This window comes from Physeter macrocephalus, unplaced genomic scaffold (genome assembly GCF_002837175.3).
Source record: "Physeter macrocephalus isolate SW-GA unplaced genomic scaffold, ASM283717v5 random_161, whole genome shotgun sequence".
Classification (NCBI taxonomy): domain Eukaryota; kingdom Metazoa; phylum Chordata; class Mammalia; order Artiodactyla; family Physeteridae; genus Physeter; species Physeter macrocephalus.
In genome coordinates this window covers 35,286-51,026 of record NW_021145484.1, presented here as the reverse complement: position 1 = coordinate 51,026, position 15,741 = coordinate 35,286, and the positions used below count along the sequence as shown (strand labels likewise).

Below are 15,741 nucleotides of genomic sequence, written 5' to 3'. Positions count from 1 at the left end.
TGACAAAATAATTGGTTAAGATGAGAAATGACTTCAAGAAACCCACTTCTCTGTAAATTTCCTGAAGGGAAGTTGAGCTTCAGTGTCGCCCCACCAGTCCTCCTGAGTAGGCCAGAAGCTGCTTGCATGGGGTGGAGATGGGTGTGGAGACCTCATTACCACTTTGATGGCTGGGCACCTGGAGAGCCCAGCATGGAGCCCCTGTATAAGGTGCTGTTTCTCCAGTAGGAACTGTCTACTGCCCCACATTACTGTGAAGACAAAGGGGCTTCACAGCTGCCAAGCAACAGAGCTAGGATTTGAACCTTGGTCCCCCTGGCAACAAATCCCAAGCTCTCTACCCCGAGACTGCCCTTTCCCTCTAACTGTGAATACTTTACTGAATGCTTACTATGTGCCAGATGCTGTCAGCAATTTCCAGCCCCATTTCATTGCCTAACAACTACATATTGTCCCCTCTTTACAGGTGATAAAAATGAGGCATAGAGAGGTTAAAATACACCCTAGATCTCACAGGCCCAACCCCGCCCCCCACTTCCTCTCTAGGCTCCTATGATAAGCCAACTCCTAGACATCCTTCAGGATCCAACTTTCAGGTCCTCAGTGAAGCTTCCCTGCCTCCAGGACAGTCAACATCAGGGCACCACAGGTGTCCCCTTGAAAGCGCCTCCTACAGAAGTCAGTGATTGTGCAGTTCTGTGTGTAAACTAAAGGACGCAAGGGTTTTGCCCTCCAACTGCCCTTCGTAAATTTGACAGCACTATGCACCTCCCCTGAATGCTGGGAAGAGTGGTGTGCCTTTGTTTTTCCCGAGGTGCCTGCCTGCCCCAGGTGTTGTGGGTCCCTCTGGCCATCTAATTGTCACCTCTCCTGCCCTGACTGCTGGGCCCGCACTGCCACCCAGTGGCAATTACTCTCATAGTTTCATGTGCCACATCTCCATGGATTCTTCCTTCCAGAAAAACCCCTCCCATGCACCCGAGATTCTTGCTGCAGGATCTCTCTGCCTTTCCCCACCCAGAACAGACACAAAATGGGTCACAAGAACATACAGCAGTGCCTTCCTCAAGGTCTGGCTCATTTGGTCTGTAAACTTTCACATGTGCAGCCTCTCCTCTCCCCAAAGAATAGTCCACACGTCCACACGTGTGTGTGTGTGTGTGTGTGTGTGTGTGTGTGTGTGTGGAGAGAGGGGTTTCAGCTGCCCCACCACCCCACCACCCCACCCAGGCACTCACTGGATTCCTTGGTCACTGTAAGCTGTTCCAAAGTTCTCAGCCCTCATCCCCTTGGACATACAGGTCTCAAGGAGAGCTGTGCGGCAGAGTTTGCCACCATGTACCCACCTGCCCTGGCCCAGCCATCCCAAATACTGAATCCTCCCATCAATTTGCAGGTGGCAGATGCTTGCTGGAACATGAGTAGCGAGGGGAAACCACGCATTCTGGCTCCCCTGGGTCAGCTGCAAAACACGTGTCTATGATGAACCCATGGGGGGAACGTGTGTGTTTGTGTAAGCATTGGCCTTGGTATGGACACTGCAAGAGGAGAGACATTGTCATTCCTTACTTTTTACATTTCTGTATGGTTCGAATTTATTATAACAAGCAAGTTTTGCTTATGCAATTAAAATTTTTAATAAAAAGAGACCAGTTTAAAAAATACAGATACAGAGTATACAGGCCATGTCGGAGCCAAGCCCAGCTGATCAGCCACGATCATGGATGTGCAGCTCGCCATCTTCGCCAACCTGCTTGTCGTTCTCTATCACTACATGGCCATCAACAGTCCCAAGAAGCAGGAATGAAAGTGGCGCTTTCTCCACCTCAGGTTTCCAGGACATAGTCTGAGGCAATATGGAGCGTGTGAGGGGCCTTCACCCTTCACTTCATCCCTTCTACCCATCACAATATACAAAGCAACTACACCTGGATTTTTCCAAACAAATTTTATTTCCTCAAAGTCTTCCTTAACACTATGGAACAAAAAGCTGCCACTGAATAGGGCCCAGTATAGGGGCTACTTTCTTTTCTACTCCCTCCCACAATATAAAAATATAGATTTTTTGTGGTCAAAAAAATACAAATACAAAAATGTTAGAACAATTGTAATCTAACTCCATTTTTAGAAAATAAGATAGCTCAGAGACCACAGCACGCAGAGATGACCTTGGCTACAACAAGTGGCCAGCCTCCACCCTCAGCTCTCTAGACCCCTGCTTATGAGTGGGGCCTTGCTTGTCCAGAATGAGATCTTGCTCAGCTTTGGGTTCATCTGGCTCAAACGAGTCGTCTCCATAGGAGAAGGAGAATCCTTCTCTAGTCTCCAAGCCTTCAAGCAGTGGTAGCTTCTGGATCACAGGGCTTCCTGCAAGGCTCTGAGATCTTGGATCAGATTCTCAGGTGGGGCTCAAGGACAGAGGTCCTGGCTCCAGCTAGGCATAAATGTGTGTGTGTTGTGTGCATGTGTATGCCTGTGTATCTCTGTGTGCGTATGTGCACACGTGTAAAGGTGTGCATGTGTGTGCACATGTGAACATGTGTGAGAATGTGTACATGTGGATGTGGGAGCGGGGCAGGGAGGCACAGGAGAGGAAGGCATAGTTTGAGGGTGAGAGCTGGGCCCTGGAGTTGTTCTTTGGGGGTTGGTATAGGGGCTGTGCCATGGTAGCTGCTGACCTCAGGCAGGTTGCTTGACCTCTCAGGGCTTGTCACTCGTGTGTCTGGTGTAGGCTGCACGGGATTGGTACTGCCTTCCCTCCTCCAGTCCCAGTGCGATCATGGGGTGCCCAGATAGAGCATCTACCCAGTGTCTGGTCCAAAAGAAGAGCTCAGTATGCTTAGCTGAGGCTGTCATCTGGGCTTCTGCTTTACTGAACCTTCCTAGCTTGCAGGTCGCCTCAAGGAGAGAGGGAAGAGCCCCTCACACCCTCATCCAGCTCAATGCCTGCACACAGAGGGTGCCTGTTCTCCTGGAGCTGCTGCCCAGTCATCCACGTGCGTCCACATGCATGTGTGTGTTGGGGCTTAGGGGCAGGGTGCTCGCTGGGCCCCAATTCTGAAGCCAGAAGATACCTTTGGCTACTTAGGTATACAGAGGAGTTACCTACGGGTGGGACAGAGGCCGCGGTTCCTGCAGTTCTGCTATTGGCCTGTAGATGGCAGCAGAGGCCCGCACAGGGATCCTGCCCCAAATCGCATCTTCCCTGTCCCAAGTGAGCCACCTCTTTCGGGGCTGTGGGGCGAGAGGGAAGTGCAGGAGTAGTGCAGATTTGTCCAAGGAGACAGCCACACACTCTGCAGCTCTAGACAAGTTGTTTCCTCTAGGGGGTTCTCAGCTTCCTCATCTGTGAAATAAGAGTTAACAGTCTGTGATGGGAAAACCCGTTCGAAATATGTAAGGTAATCTAAGATGGGCTCAGAGTAGAGACCTAAATGTGGAAGGGAAAACCGCTTAGCTAATAAAGAATATCTGTCACTGTGGTGGGAGGAGACTTTTTAAACATGACACCAAAAGCTCTAACCATAAGGTGAAAAGTTGATGGATCTGACCAAACGGGAATTCAGGATTTCTGGTCTTAGGACGCTGTATTCCAAGGGAATATGAGCAGGAGATGCACAGAAGGGTAGAGATGCCAGTGCTAGAGAGACGCGCAGAGCCACCAGGAGCTAGAGACACGAATCACAACAAAATTCTATTTCACTCTTGCCCTGTTGGCAAAAATCAAGGCTTTAGATACGCTGGCGGTGGGCCACCACTAAGGAAGTTGCAAGCCTTACAGATTATACTGGAGGGCCTCCTGGCAGCGTGCAGAGAAAACACCCGACTCAAGGGGCTACCTTAGACTCCAAGAAAGACAAGACTTCCTGTGCTGCCACTTCCCTGGTGGCTGGTAAAATTCGCGGCTCGCACAGCCCACGCGGAACCCGGCTGCGCTAGCGCTGGGGTCTCCCCGGAGCCTAGGAGTTTTCTGCACCCTTGAGAAGCCACGCCCCCTATTTCTGCCTCAGCTCTAGGAGGGCCCCGCCCCGCCCCTTCCTGCAAGGGCCCGCCTGGCCCTTTAAGGCTGACCAAGCCCGGCCTCAAGCCGGGGACGCGCGGGGGAGGGGAGCAGTCACGTGGGCAGGCGACTGGGTGACTCTCAACTCTGGGCGCTCGCGGCCGCGGGCTTCGGCGACCGCCGCCCCTGCCCCTTACCGGCGCCGCAGCCAGGTGCGCTGCCGTCAGGTACGGCCTCGCCAGGTACGCCCTCCTTGGGCCTCCTCCACCTTCCACTCCCGGGAGCTCGCGGCCCTTTCCCCTCTTGACAGGAGGCCGGGCAGGACTCGCCTGTGCCCGGCTGCGTGACCACCTCCCCCTGCCGCAGGTCTGTACACTCCAGCAGTTCGTTCCTCATTCCCAGCCCTGTCCCCGACCCGAAGCCCACTCTGGCTCAGGGCCTCCAAGGCTGGGATGTATTGAAGAAGTCTGAGCGGAACTCACTCTTCCTCTCTTTCCCAGGTGGCCCTGGACGCGCCGGGCTGGGGCCGCCTCTGAGCGCCCCGCGGGGGCCATGGATGTCGAGACAGCGCCCCCACCAGGTGCACACTGCGGACCTTGCTCAGCCGGCACTCCCGCCCTCGGGAGGCGGCGGGAGCCCAAGAAGTACCCAGTGACCGATGACTACCAGTTGTCCAAGCAGGTGCTGGGCTTGGGTGTGAATGGCAAGGTGCTGGAGTGCTTCCACCGGCGCACCGGGCAGAAGTGTGCCCTGAAGGTCAGTGACCCCTCACTGCTGCGTGGGTGACCCGGAGGGCCCAACAGCAAAGACCTGTGGGTACAGGATATGACCAGGGCCCTTGTTAAGCTTCTTATCCTCAGCATTTCATCTTCTTACTCCTCTGTAAGGTTGAACTCCTGGTTCTCTCTGCTTTACAGATGGGGAAACAGGCTTAGCCTTACTAAGCTCCGAGTGTCCCAGGGAGCAAGGGGTCAAGGGGTGGAGTCAGTGTGGGTAGAGCCTGCTGTACCCGGAAGCAGGGAAGGAGAGGCTCCTGATTCTCGGTTTCTGGCTGGGCCTATGAGTTTGGGTCCAAAGGGGACCCTCACTCAGCTTGGCTGCTCCTTCCACGAGAAACTCTTCTGACTGGAATGGGTCTGAGTTTCTTTCTGCCTGAGGCTGTGTCCTCACGAAAGCTTGGGGTGGGGCTACATTCTCCTGAGGTCCCCTGCCTGCCTAGACTGGAGTGGTGGGAGCCTCCCGGGGCTTGCTGGTGGGCAAGGCTGATGCCCACTGCACCTGTGGGCAGGAAGCTGCTGATGGGCTCCAGATGAGTCACTAGACCCATGTTGAGAGGGGGAGGGCCTGCTCCAGCTCTGACCCACCCTGTTTCCTGGGCAGAGGGCAGCCAGTCATCTAGCTACGTCACACCATAGGCTCCCTGTAGGCCTGGTTAAGACCTCACTGATACATGTGGAGCCCAGGGAGTCCTGGAGGTGGCTGATCTAGCCATGTAGTTCTGGCTTAGGTCATATAGTTCTGGGCCCAGGACCCTGACCCGTACCCAGAAGCCCTTGAATCTGTCATCTCTGAGAACTTTACTTAATTGCAACCTGTACCAGTGGCCACCTGGATAGGTAGAGTATGGCAAGGAGAGTGGCTCCTGGAGGTTAGAATACAGCTAAGGATCTCCTCATTTTACAGACATTGCAATTATGAGCCCAAGCACAGAGTCCTGCAGATGTAGCTCTAATCTTTGCCCTGCATTTGCCAGCTCCATGACCTTGGACTAGGTCTTGGACGCTTGAAATCAGGTTTCTCTGCTCAAGGGTGATAAGATAAGAGTTGATGTGAGCTTGGAATGAGATGATGCACGTAGAGTAATTGGTACAGGGCCTGGTGCAGGCCTGGAGAGGCTACAGGAGTTATTTAGGGCACAGAGTCTGCAAGTATCTGAGCAGGGGACCTGGGCCCAGCTCCCTGTGTCTTTCCCAGTGGCCCTAGGACTGATAGAGGGAGTCATCTCCCCAGGGTGGTCTTGGAGGGGATCATGAGGATGGGTCTGGAAGATGCTTAGTGCAGGGCTGGTGAGGCTGGGTGTCAGGCACAGCTTCTTTGCTTATGAACCCAGCAGTGGAGTGGGGTTGGGAGGCCCTTTTGGAGCCCCGGGCAGGGGATTCTATGAGTCCTTCAAGGAAAAGGAGGCTCTTCTGAGGGGAGATGGGGCTAAGGAAGTGAGAAGTGAGAGTCTTCATTCTCTCCCTCAACACCATCTTAGCCCTTTCACTCCTGCTGGGATCATGGTGCAGTCTGGGTGGGCAAGGGGACGACAGAGGCCTCTTCTTAATACCAAGGTTTTGGTCTTGTGAGCCAGGGCTGAGCTCTGACCACCCCCTGTGGTACTCTAGATGCTGTGAGTGAGGCAGGGGTGGAGTGAGAGGCTGGAGTTCATGGGCCCAGGCAGCACTGGCTTTAAGCAGGCCTGGGCCTAGGCCTTTCCCCATAGGTGCTGTGTGTCTGACAAGTGACTTGGGGGAACTTCTGTCTGCAACAACTTCCAAAGCACCTCCTCTTGAATCTAGGGCCTCAGTGCTCTCTGTTCTGGACTAGGAACGGGGCAGGCCTAGAACAGATGCCCCTACTATACCCCTTTAGGCTTCATGGGTGAGCGTGGCTAGGGCTATTGGCTTGGGACCTGCAGGACCTGGTGCTAGGTTGGCCCTCAAGGGGGACATGGATTAGATGTGACCCCCCACCCCAGCACTTTCCTGTTCTTGCCAACCCCCACCCCCCTCCAGTGACCAAGTCCCCACCCAGCTAGGTAGGGCCTCACCATCTTCCAAGATGGGATGAGCACAACCTCTAGCACATTGTACCTATACTGTGAGTGATGGCTCTAGCCTTGACAAGGTAGGTGGCACCTTTATGCTTATAGCCTCTGCCCCCTGCCTAGGAGGGCCAGGACCAGGAGACCTCAGCAAATGGCCTGGCTTGAGCCCCAGGAGCTCAGCCAGTCCATGAATGAGTCTCAGCCCTCTCTCTGCCTCTGCCTAGCCCTGTGCCTTTCTGCTTCCCTGGACCTACGTCCTAGGTTACCAGGCTGGCCGTCTTTGTCTTGTGGTCTGGATTTGTCCAGGCCATCTCTGCCATTCTTGGTTTAGGCCTAGTGTCGTGGCCTCTCCCTTATCTGTCCTCTTGGCCCTGTTGCTTAGGGTGGTAGATAGTGCTTAGCATAAAGCCTGGAACACAGCAGGCACTTATAAAACAGGAAGAGCTGTGGTCAATGGCCCTGTAGCTGTTGCTGTTCTTTGGGGGCCCTAGAGAAGCAGGCTTTTCCTTCCTGGGGAGCTGGGCCTCTTCCTCATTCCCTCAGCCCCTGACCGCTGGCTTGGTCCATCTTGGCCTCACTCATACTCAGGAACTCTCTCACAAGGCTAGCTTCTGCCACCAGTGCCGTCATTCCACTCTCCATTCGACCTTTAGCACTTCTGCTGTCCCTTTGGCAGGAACTAGAGGTCTGCCTGCCAAGTATCTGGGGCAGGGGACTGCTTCCTACTGACCTCTTGCTTGTGACCCCTTCCAGGCCTAACTAGTTAATTGACACCACTTATCTTCACTCCTAACCTGGACACAGCCACCCCATCACATTAGACACCCAGCCTCTCAGACCTTATCCCATATATGAAAGTCAGGACCTGGAGTTAGTGGTCAGAAGTCACGTGGCTTGATTGGGATGCGGGATTATAGCAGAGGCCTGAATTCCCTCCCCTCCTGACTTCCTGCCAAGCCGCCTTGTGGTCCTCGGCCTCCTGGCAGGCAGAAGTGACAGTGGTACTTAGATAAATAAAAACAAAGCCTTGAGGAGACTGAGGGGGTCTGCAGTGGGAGTCTTTCCTAACCCTGCTCTCTGGGTTCTGGGTCCACTGAAAAATGTTGGAGGCCCCTGGGGCTTCCAGTGCTCTCATCTTCCCGTCTTTGTCAAAGAGTAGAGTGGTGGAGTGCTGGATCCACATGCCCTGGAGATCCCTGCATTGCTCCATGGGTGGGGCTGGCCTGTTGGAGCTGGTGCTGTGGAGCTGGATTTGAGGCTGGGTGGGGCTGCCAGGCAGGCCAGGTACTTCCTCATTTGGAGCTGCCACCCCTTCACCTACCGTCTCCAGACCGGTCAGATCAGCTTCTGCAGGACCTCTTGTTTACTGAGTCAACAAATCAGGAAGCATGTGGAGGGCTGGTGGCCTTGTACATCGGAGTCCCCAGTAGTGGTTTTACTGTACCCAAGCATCTCTTCAGGCTGCCTCTCTCCTGAAAGGAAAGAATCTGAGGAATTCAAGCACTACCACACTCAAGTTGAGCCTTCTAAATTGCCAGGAGTGGGCAACTTGCTTTTTAAATGAGGATCCTAAGGAGAGCATCAAACTCTACAAAATGCGAATAGTGAGATTTTGGGGCAAAGGGGGATTGTTTGGAGATGCTTCACATCCTGCCCAGCTGGCCTTGCTCACAGCTTTAGAAGCTGTGCTCGTAGCCTACTGTCAGGATCCCCTTTGTTGGGACTTCCAGAATCTTCTTCCCACCCCCACCCCCCAGGAACTGATGCCATCTCTCCAGCTTCAGGCCTTGGTGGTATGGAGTCTAACATTCTTGTGAATGGCTAACAGTTTTGCAGAGCGTTCTGTCTGGCAGGCCCTGTCCCAGTGCACAATACATGTTATCTTCCCTAACTCTTCATTCCCATTTTATGGATGAAGACACTGATATTCAGAGAGGTAAACGACTTGCCCAAGGTGTATAGCTGGTGAGTGGCAGGGCTGGGATGTGAATCCAGGCAGTTTGATGCCAGAGTCTTAGCACCTTAGCACCTAAGTCACCTCATGCCTCATGCAAGTCTACGGGGACATGGGAGGGTCTCAGAGGCTTGGCTCCTGGAAAGATGGTAGCAACGTCCTCCATGACTCCACTGGGCCCCAAGTGGTACTGCTGGTGTTTGTCTGTATCTGCCCAGCTCTCCTCACTATACAGGACTCTATGCCTGTAAGTGGACAGGTGGTGGTCCCACAAGGCCAGTGCACAGGGACCATGATGGCTGTGAGACTGCCTCAGAAAGGGGATATGGTTCATCTCAAGCCTTGTGAGTCTCAGACAAGCCCAGCCCAGCGAAGTCCAGGGTGCCACAGGCAGGAAGTCAGGTTGGTGAGTGGGCGAGAGGAAACTGTCAGGACTGGGCCAGCCAGGGGAGGTTTCCTGGAAGAGGTTGCCAGCTTTAATGCAGGCCTCTGGTCTGAGAAGGATGTGGATGACAGAGGAGGACCCTGGGTGTATGTGACAGCATGCCTGGTTTGCACAGTTCAGCACTTGTTGTAGAGTACCACTTCCCCACTCCCAGTCTTGTGTCCTGGTAGGATGTGGCTAATCTCAGCAGGGCTGGTGTCCAGGCCCTGACAAACTCTGGGGAGCCGTGGAGAGACCAAAGGGCCCTGTGGAAAAAGAGGCATTTACGTAGGGTTTAAAGGATGGGGGTAAGTGGTCAGCAGTGACTCTCCCTCTCCATTTGCCCACAACTGAGATTCATACCTCATCCCACCAGAGGCCTCTGTCTGTCTTTGGTGCCCTCCATCACTAGGTGGGCAAAAATCCTCCCTCCTTCTGCCAGAGCTTTCTTTCACAGCATCACTGGGACCCTTGTGGAGTACTATTGCCAGGGGTGCTGTAGGGGCTTCTGGGTCACCTGGGCTGTTGTTCAGCTCAGGGCCTGGTCTCCACGACAATAGAGGTCTGTTCTGTCTCTGCCTGTTCCCCAGGTTTGCACTTGGGGAAGCTCGTTTCCTACTTGGATCCCTTGTCTTCCTCTCCCAGGGCCTCCTTGGGACACCATCATGGGAGGCCCCTGAGAGGGTGCAGCAGGTGGAGCATCTGGCTGTGCAGCACCCCAGCCTCCTTCGGTCCCAGCCTGGCAACTGGCTGCCACGTGTCCATAGGTGAAGGCCACCAGGCAAGAGCTGGGGACGGTGGTTATACCTAGGCGAGGGCGCCTTCCCCACACATCTGTGCTGTAAAAGTGCACACCAGGCCCTACAAGGATAGGTGGGTCTACTGCTCTCAGGGCAGGGAGACCACAGCTCCAGTGGGCTCCCACAGGCTCCCATGTTTTCCCAGGAGAACTTTGGTTCTGCTTCCCTCCCTCCCACCTGTTCGAGGTCTTGTGTGGCTCCACATGAGAGGCTGCCTGGGGTTGAGAGAGGAGCAGGGCTCTGGGCTTGAAGTCCTTCCTGCTACTTTCTCCCCAAGTAACCTTGGAAAAAGGCAGTTTCGGAATTTTTTGCAAAACCATCGTCTTTGTGGTGCCGTTGAACGCAGGGTTTGAATATGTGGTGGGAAGCAGAATTCAGTCTTGGTAGCTAACTATCCCCAGGTTCCTGCTGTGAGACAGCTGGGGCCTGCAAGCACTGTGAGAGGGCAGAGCTCTCCTTTGGGGCGGCCTGGGTACATTTTTTGGTGGCACGTTATTGGCCTTCATGAAGACTTACTTGGGCTCACCCTGCACCTGGGGAAGCCAGCTCCTCGCAGGGTTGGAAAGAATGGTGTGAAAGAAACCACCCACCCCCGCCCCCCAGCCCTTTTGGAACTAAGTAGATTAGGGCCAGTGTAATTGTGATTAAAATTCTGCTCTGTGGGAACCGTGGGGGTGTGTTTAGGGCTGGAGTACCAGGCGGCAGCCGGCTGTTGTGGGAACAGGGAGCCTCAGGGGGCCTTTTCAGCGCTGGACAGACCAGAGACACTGAGAAAATTGATTTGGGGTTTATTTGCGGGTTTGGGATTAGGGTTGCCCTTTTCTTTAGCCTAGGGCTTTGTGCTTGCTACTTTCTCTTTGTGCTGCTCTCCCTTTTCTGTCTTCTTTGCCTCCTTGTCCCTCTCCTTTCTTCTTTCCCATCTCTGTTTCTCCTGTTGTCACCCAGTCCCTCCCCTCTCGGGCCCTGCCACTCTGTCTTGTGGGTTTCGGGCTTGGTTTGCCTCTTCCCCTGCAACCCACAGGCTGAGGGCAGGCAGAGGACAGATGGGGGCTGGTCAGGTGCTCGGGACTCATCCTAGTCACTCTGAAAGTCTGCCCCACCTCCTAGGAACAGGGTCGGGGTAGGAGGAGGAGGAGCGCCGGCGGTACCCATGCTGCTCACAGTGTTTCCTCCTGCTCCTGGCCTTGACCAGCTGCTTGCTGGCTGCCTTTGCAGCCAGAGCAGTGGAGTCAGGAGCGTTTGCTCCAAGTCTGTAACCTGAGGCATCCCCCTGTGGAGTGCGGGAGGTCAGCCTTGGCTGTGGCCTCTGCCTGTGGGTCTCCTTTTATGGCTCAATGGTCTGAGCCTTTTGCTTGGGACAAGGGTGCAGGACCAGGAGCACTGTGACTCCCAAGGATTCCTGGACTGAGGCTGGGGAGAGAAGGGGCTGGAGCCAGCTGAAGGAGCCTGCAGAGGGGCTAAGAGGGCTTGAGATGCGAGGTGCAGCCTGTGCAACTGTGCGCTGCCCCGCACTAGCTGGGAGAAGCACCCCAGAGCAGCTGGCTCTTTAGCCTGCACCCTGCACCTGCCCTCACCCCCACCTCAGCAAAGCTCACAGTCTGTTTTCAGGAGCGTGAAGGATCAGAGCCTTGACCTGCCGCATTCATCGCCCCATTCCTAAGGGTTCAGCCTCTAAGGACTCATAGCTTGTTCCCTAGCTGTTTCCCCAACATAAACAAGCCCCCTTCTCAGGATGTGTCAGAGGGACTGGCCGGTGCTCTCCATGCCCTCTGGCAGGCAGCAGCATAGGGCGTGGGGATGGGGATAAGAGCACCCACTTATCCCTTGAATGCTTCCGACATGCTAAACACAAACACAGCAGACTCTAAGAATGGGTTGTGATCACCCGCATGTCATGGATGCAGAGACTGAGATTCATAAAGGCAAAGTAACCCTGGAACCCTGGCCTGTCTGGCAGCCAGACGGTGGCTCTCAGCCATCATTCCCTGTGTGCCAGGCTCAGTGGGTATCAGGAGCTGGGCCCCTCTCCCAGGCCAGTCTGCCCATCTGTAAGATGAGGGCTCTCTGTTTGACAAGCGCCCCCCCTTCTGGCTGCGAAGACCCTTTGGGTGGGCAGCGACTGTGGGCAGTGCCAGGCAAGCAGGCAGGTAGTGGGGCCCCCCTTGCCCGCTGCTAGGGCCGCTCTTGCAAGAGGACAGGCAGTGCGGAGGCTGACTAGAGGGTGCCCCGAGATGCCTCTCCTGAGCCAGCTAGCAATGGTATTGCCAGGGGAACCTGGTCATCTGTGATGACACCACCAGCAGGGTATGTGTTCTGCTAGGGACAGGAGCTCAGGGGGTTATGACTCAGGTTTGAAGACCCCTCTGCACTGCGCTCTATGGCTGGTTCAATCCCTGAGTCAGCCGAGCCTGTACCAGGGTGTGTCCTTACCCTAGAAAGGCCTGAGAGAGTGAGGGTGAGTCACTGCAGTGCATTCCCATGGCCGGAGTGTCCCTCAGTGCTGCCTGGCTGCCATCCTGGTCTCCCAGAGGGTGGGGCCTTCCTCCCTCTTCCATTTCCCCTTCCTCACAGCTATGGCTCCAGAGACAAGGAGACTTTCCCAGGAGCCAGCTGGGTGTCAGAGGCCTGGGAGCCTTCTAGCTGAACAGGAGCAGGAGAGAGAAAGGGACCAGGGGCCAAGGTCTGCCGGAAGCTTGGGCAGCCAGTTTCCCTGCCTCCGCTGGGAGGAGCCTGAGTAGGGCGATGGCTGCCGGTGCTCACCCAGGCCTGTGTGGGGAGCTGCGGGGATGTGGATGAAGCCAAGGAAAGCGGGAGAGATGCAGAGCAGATATGAAATTGGCTTTGGGAAGAGCAGGTCTGGGGGGTGGAGTCAGAAGGTTCCCAAGGGTCTCTGCACCACGTCTCTGGGGGTGGTGCGGTCCATCCTTCCACCCCCCCCCCCACTTCTTATTCCTTTGTCATCTTTGTAACATCTCCTTCAGGGAAAGAGACCAGCTGTCATTCTTCTGAGAGCTAGAGTGTGTTGGGTCCCCTCTCCAGAGCTGACCACAGGCATGGCAAGCTGGGTGCCTCAGCAGGGGTCGCCTGGGCATGGCCTCTGTTGCCCTGCGTGGGCTATGCAGGTGTCACTGCAGCACAACTGGCCAGCTGGGGGCACAGATTCTGTGGCCAAGGTGGGGTCTCCTCATGAGGAGGGACCATTGAAGAGACTTTTTTTTTTTTTTGGTACGCGGGCCTCTCACTGTTGTGGCCTCTCCCGTTGTGGAGCACAGTCTCCGGACGCACAGGCTCCGGACGCGCAGGCTCAGCAGCCATGGCTCACGGGCCCAGCCGCTCCGCGGCATGTGGGATCCTCCCGGACCGGGGCACAAACCCGCATCCCCTGCATCGGCAGGCGGACTCTCAACCACTGCGCCACCAGGGAAGCCCTGAAGAGACATTTTTGAGATTAGAATAAAACACTTATGTTTGCTAAAAATTGTCCAGTCTTATGAGGAAGATGTCTTCTTTTTATACTGTCACAGAAGAAATAGAACCAGGGTAACATTTCACCAATTATGTAGCTGATTTTGACAGAAAAATCCTTTTTTCCTCTAAGAAGTTCCATGATAATAAAAGCTGGACCCTCTGAGTATGCACTCAGGGGGCTCGCAAGGCACCTGTGTGGCCTCTCCTCAGCCCCCTGTGGGAAGGCTGTGGGTAGGATGCTGGGACCTGGCACCTGCCTGGGGCATAGGGAGTTCTGATCCTGCCGCTTACACGCTGTGTAACCTCCAGGAAGGGGAGGAGGTGGTAGCTCTTTCTGGGCCTCTTTCCCTGCCTGTAAAGCAGGTGCCGATAGTCTCAGACCTGCCTGTCCTGCTCCCTTCGTTGCCATGGGTGAGGAGAGTGCACATCCATTTCACAGGTGAGGAACTGGGGCTCAGGGAGATATTAGGGGACAGGCCCAAGGTCACCACACACTTTGCAGAAGGGAACATTGCCCAAAAGGATGCATGGAGGAGTTGAGGATGTAAAGGTGTTTGCTACCTGGGAGAGTGGGGATGTGCCCTCTCCTCCAGTCTGCCAAAGCTGAGGGCTGGGTTAGTTCCCTGGCTTAGGTCCCTAGCTCTCAGCCTTGCTTCCCATGCCCCAGGGTCCCTCCCCTGAGATTAGCCATGATCTTCCCACCCTGGAGGGTCTGCCCCCCCTCATTGAGCCTTTCATAGCAGCAGTATCCATAGACTTTTGATTCTTGGTCTACCTCTCAGTATCTGAGACCATTTCTGTGACCTGCTGGATTGGAGGGAGTCTGCCTCCCTGGGTCCCAGAGGCTGCACCTGAATTTCCCCAGATTCTGGAGAATAGGGAGGTGAAGAGTGAGAGACCACCTCAGGGCAAGACCCAGGGGAATCCTGAAGCCAAGCAAACCTCAAAGCCCATTTCCACTCAGTGTGCACTTGGCACTGTGCTAATCTGAGCTCTCTGTGTGTTCTCATTCTGTCCTCGTGGCCACCTGGGAACATGAGTACTGTCACTGTCCCCATTTTTCAGATTGGGCCAGTGAGGCTCAGAGAGGTTGAATGGCCTGCCCAAAGCCACAGGTGAGTGGAGGATGGAACTGGCCTCTGCATGTGGCATGCAGGTCTGTCTGACCCAGAGCCCTGGGGCCACAACTGGTCTTTCATAGTGCGTGGACCCTGGCCTGGGACACTGGGACCTGGGCCTGCTCCAGCTAGGAGGGCTTTTGTTCCCACTGGTCCTCTCCTTCCCTGCCTGGGAGCCTAGCTTAGCTCCCTCTTTCTGGAAGCATTCTTCCCCTCCCCCACCCCTCCCTATTCCTCCCCAGACCTGGCACTTCTGCCTTTGTTTCCAGGTTTTCTGGCGCTGGGAGGAAGCAGACAAACTGAGGCCACCAAAATTTAGCAAATTGAAGGAGTTCTTGTGTTCCTGAGATTTGACAATTTCAAAACGCGTGTTGGCTCTCCTGCTGGCAGAGCTTCCTGGAAAGACGTTGGGCCTAGAGCCCCAGCCACTTCCTCCCGTCCCAGGACTCTGGTGGGAGGTGATTAGGGAGGCTCCCAGCCAGTCAGCCACTTCCTCCCGGTCCCCCTTCCCCCTGCCCGGGCCATCAGGTACCCCACCCTTGGCCTGGAATGGGAGCAGCTGTTTGGAGGCCCTCCTTCCCGGGGCTGACCTTCCCCATCTTGCCTGCTCTGCCAGGTTCTGGATCTGGAAAGAAAGGAGAAGGGAAGAGAAGGAGCCAGGCGCAGTTCCCTAGGGCCTACATCCTCATCAAGCATCCTAATTGGCAGTAACTCATCCATAGACCCCCAGATCCTTGAGTATGGAGTGCCTGTGGCAGCATTCCTAGCCGCAGCTCCAGGCCTGGCCCCCAGGCAGGGCCAGTAAATGTTTGTAGGGGTCAGGAAGACATCTGTAAAATGTGCAGTTCTCCCTGGGCATGAGGGTTGAATCCTGGTGTCCAAAGGACTCCTGGACTCGGAGGTGGCCATGTGTGAACCATGTGACCCAGAGAAGCTATAGAACATCCTTGAGTCTCAGTCTCCTAAGCTGAAAGTGATGGTCAGTAATGCCCTTTTTATTTTTATTTTTATTTATTTATTTATTTTTAACATCTTTATTGGAGTATAATTGCTTTACAACGGTGTGTTAGTTTCTGCTTTATAACAAAGTGAATCAGTTATACATATATATATGTTCCCATATCTCTTCCCTCTTGTGTCTCCCTCCCTCCCACCCTCCCTATCCCAC

At 54.9% G+C, this 15,741-nt stretch overlaps 1 protein-coding gene across 23 annotated transcripts in view; it reads left to right on the top strand.

Moving 5' to 3' along the window:
• Window positions 1–4,126: 4,126 nt before the first annotated feature.
• MAPKAPK3 (MAPK activated protein kinase 3) overlaps window positions 4,127–15,741 on the top strand; it is a 43,814-nt gene continuing 32,199 nt past the window's right edge. For 21 of the 23 annotated variants that reach the window (XR_003678337.2, XR_003678338.2, XR_003678339.2 and 18 more), the window contains exons 1-2: window positions 4,127–4,366; window positions 4,501–4,756. Coding sequence is in view for 13 of the 23 variants with exons in the window: in XM_055082639.1 (XP_054938614.1) it covers window positions 4,553–4,756 (204 nt within the window). In the remaining 10 variants the exon portion in view is untranslated. The remainder of the gene's footprint in view (window positions 4,367–4,500; window positions 4,757–15,741) is intronic. The other 2 variants (XM_055082637.1, XM_007112132.3) reach the window with 2 other exon arrangements.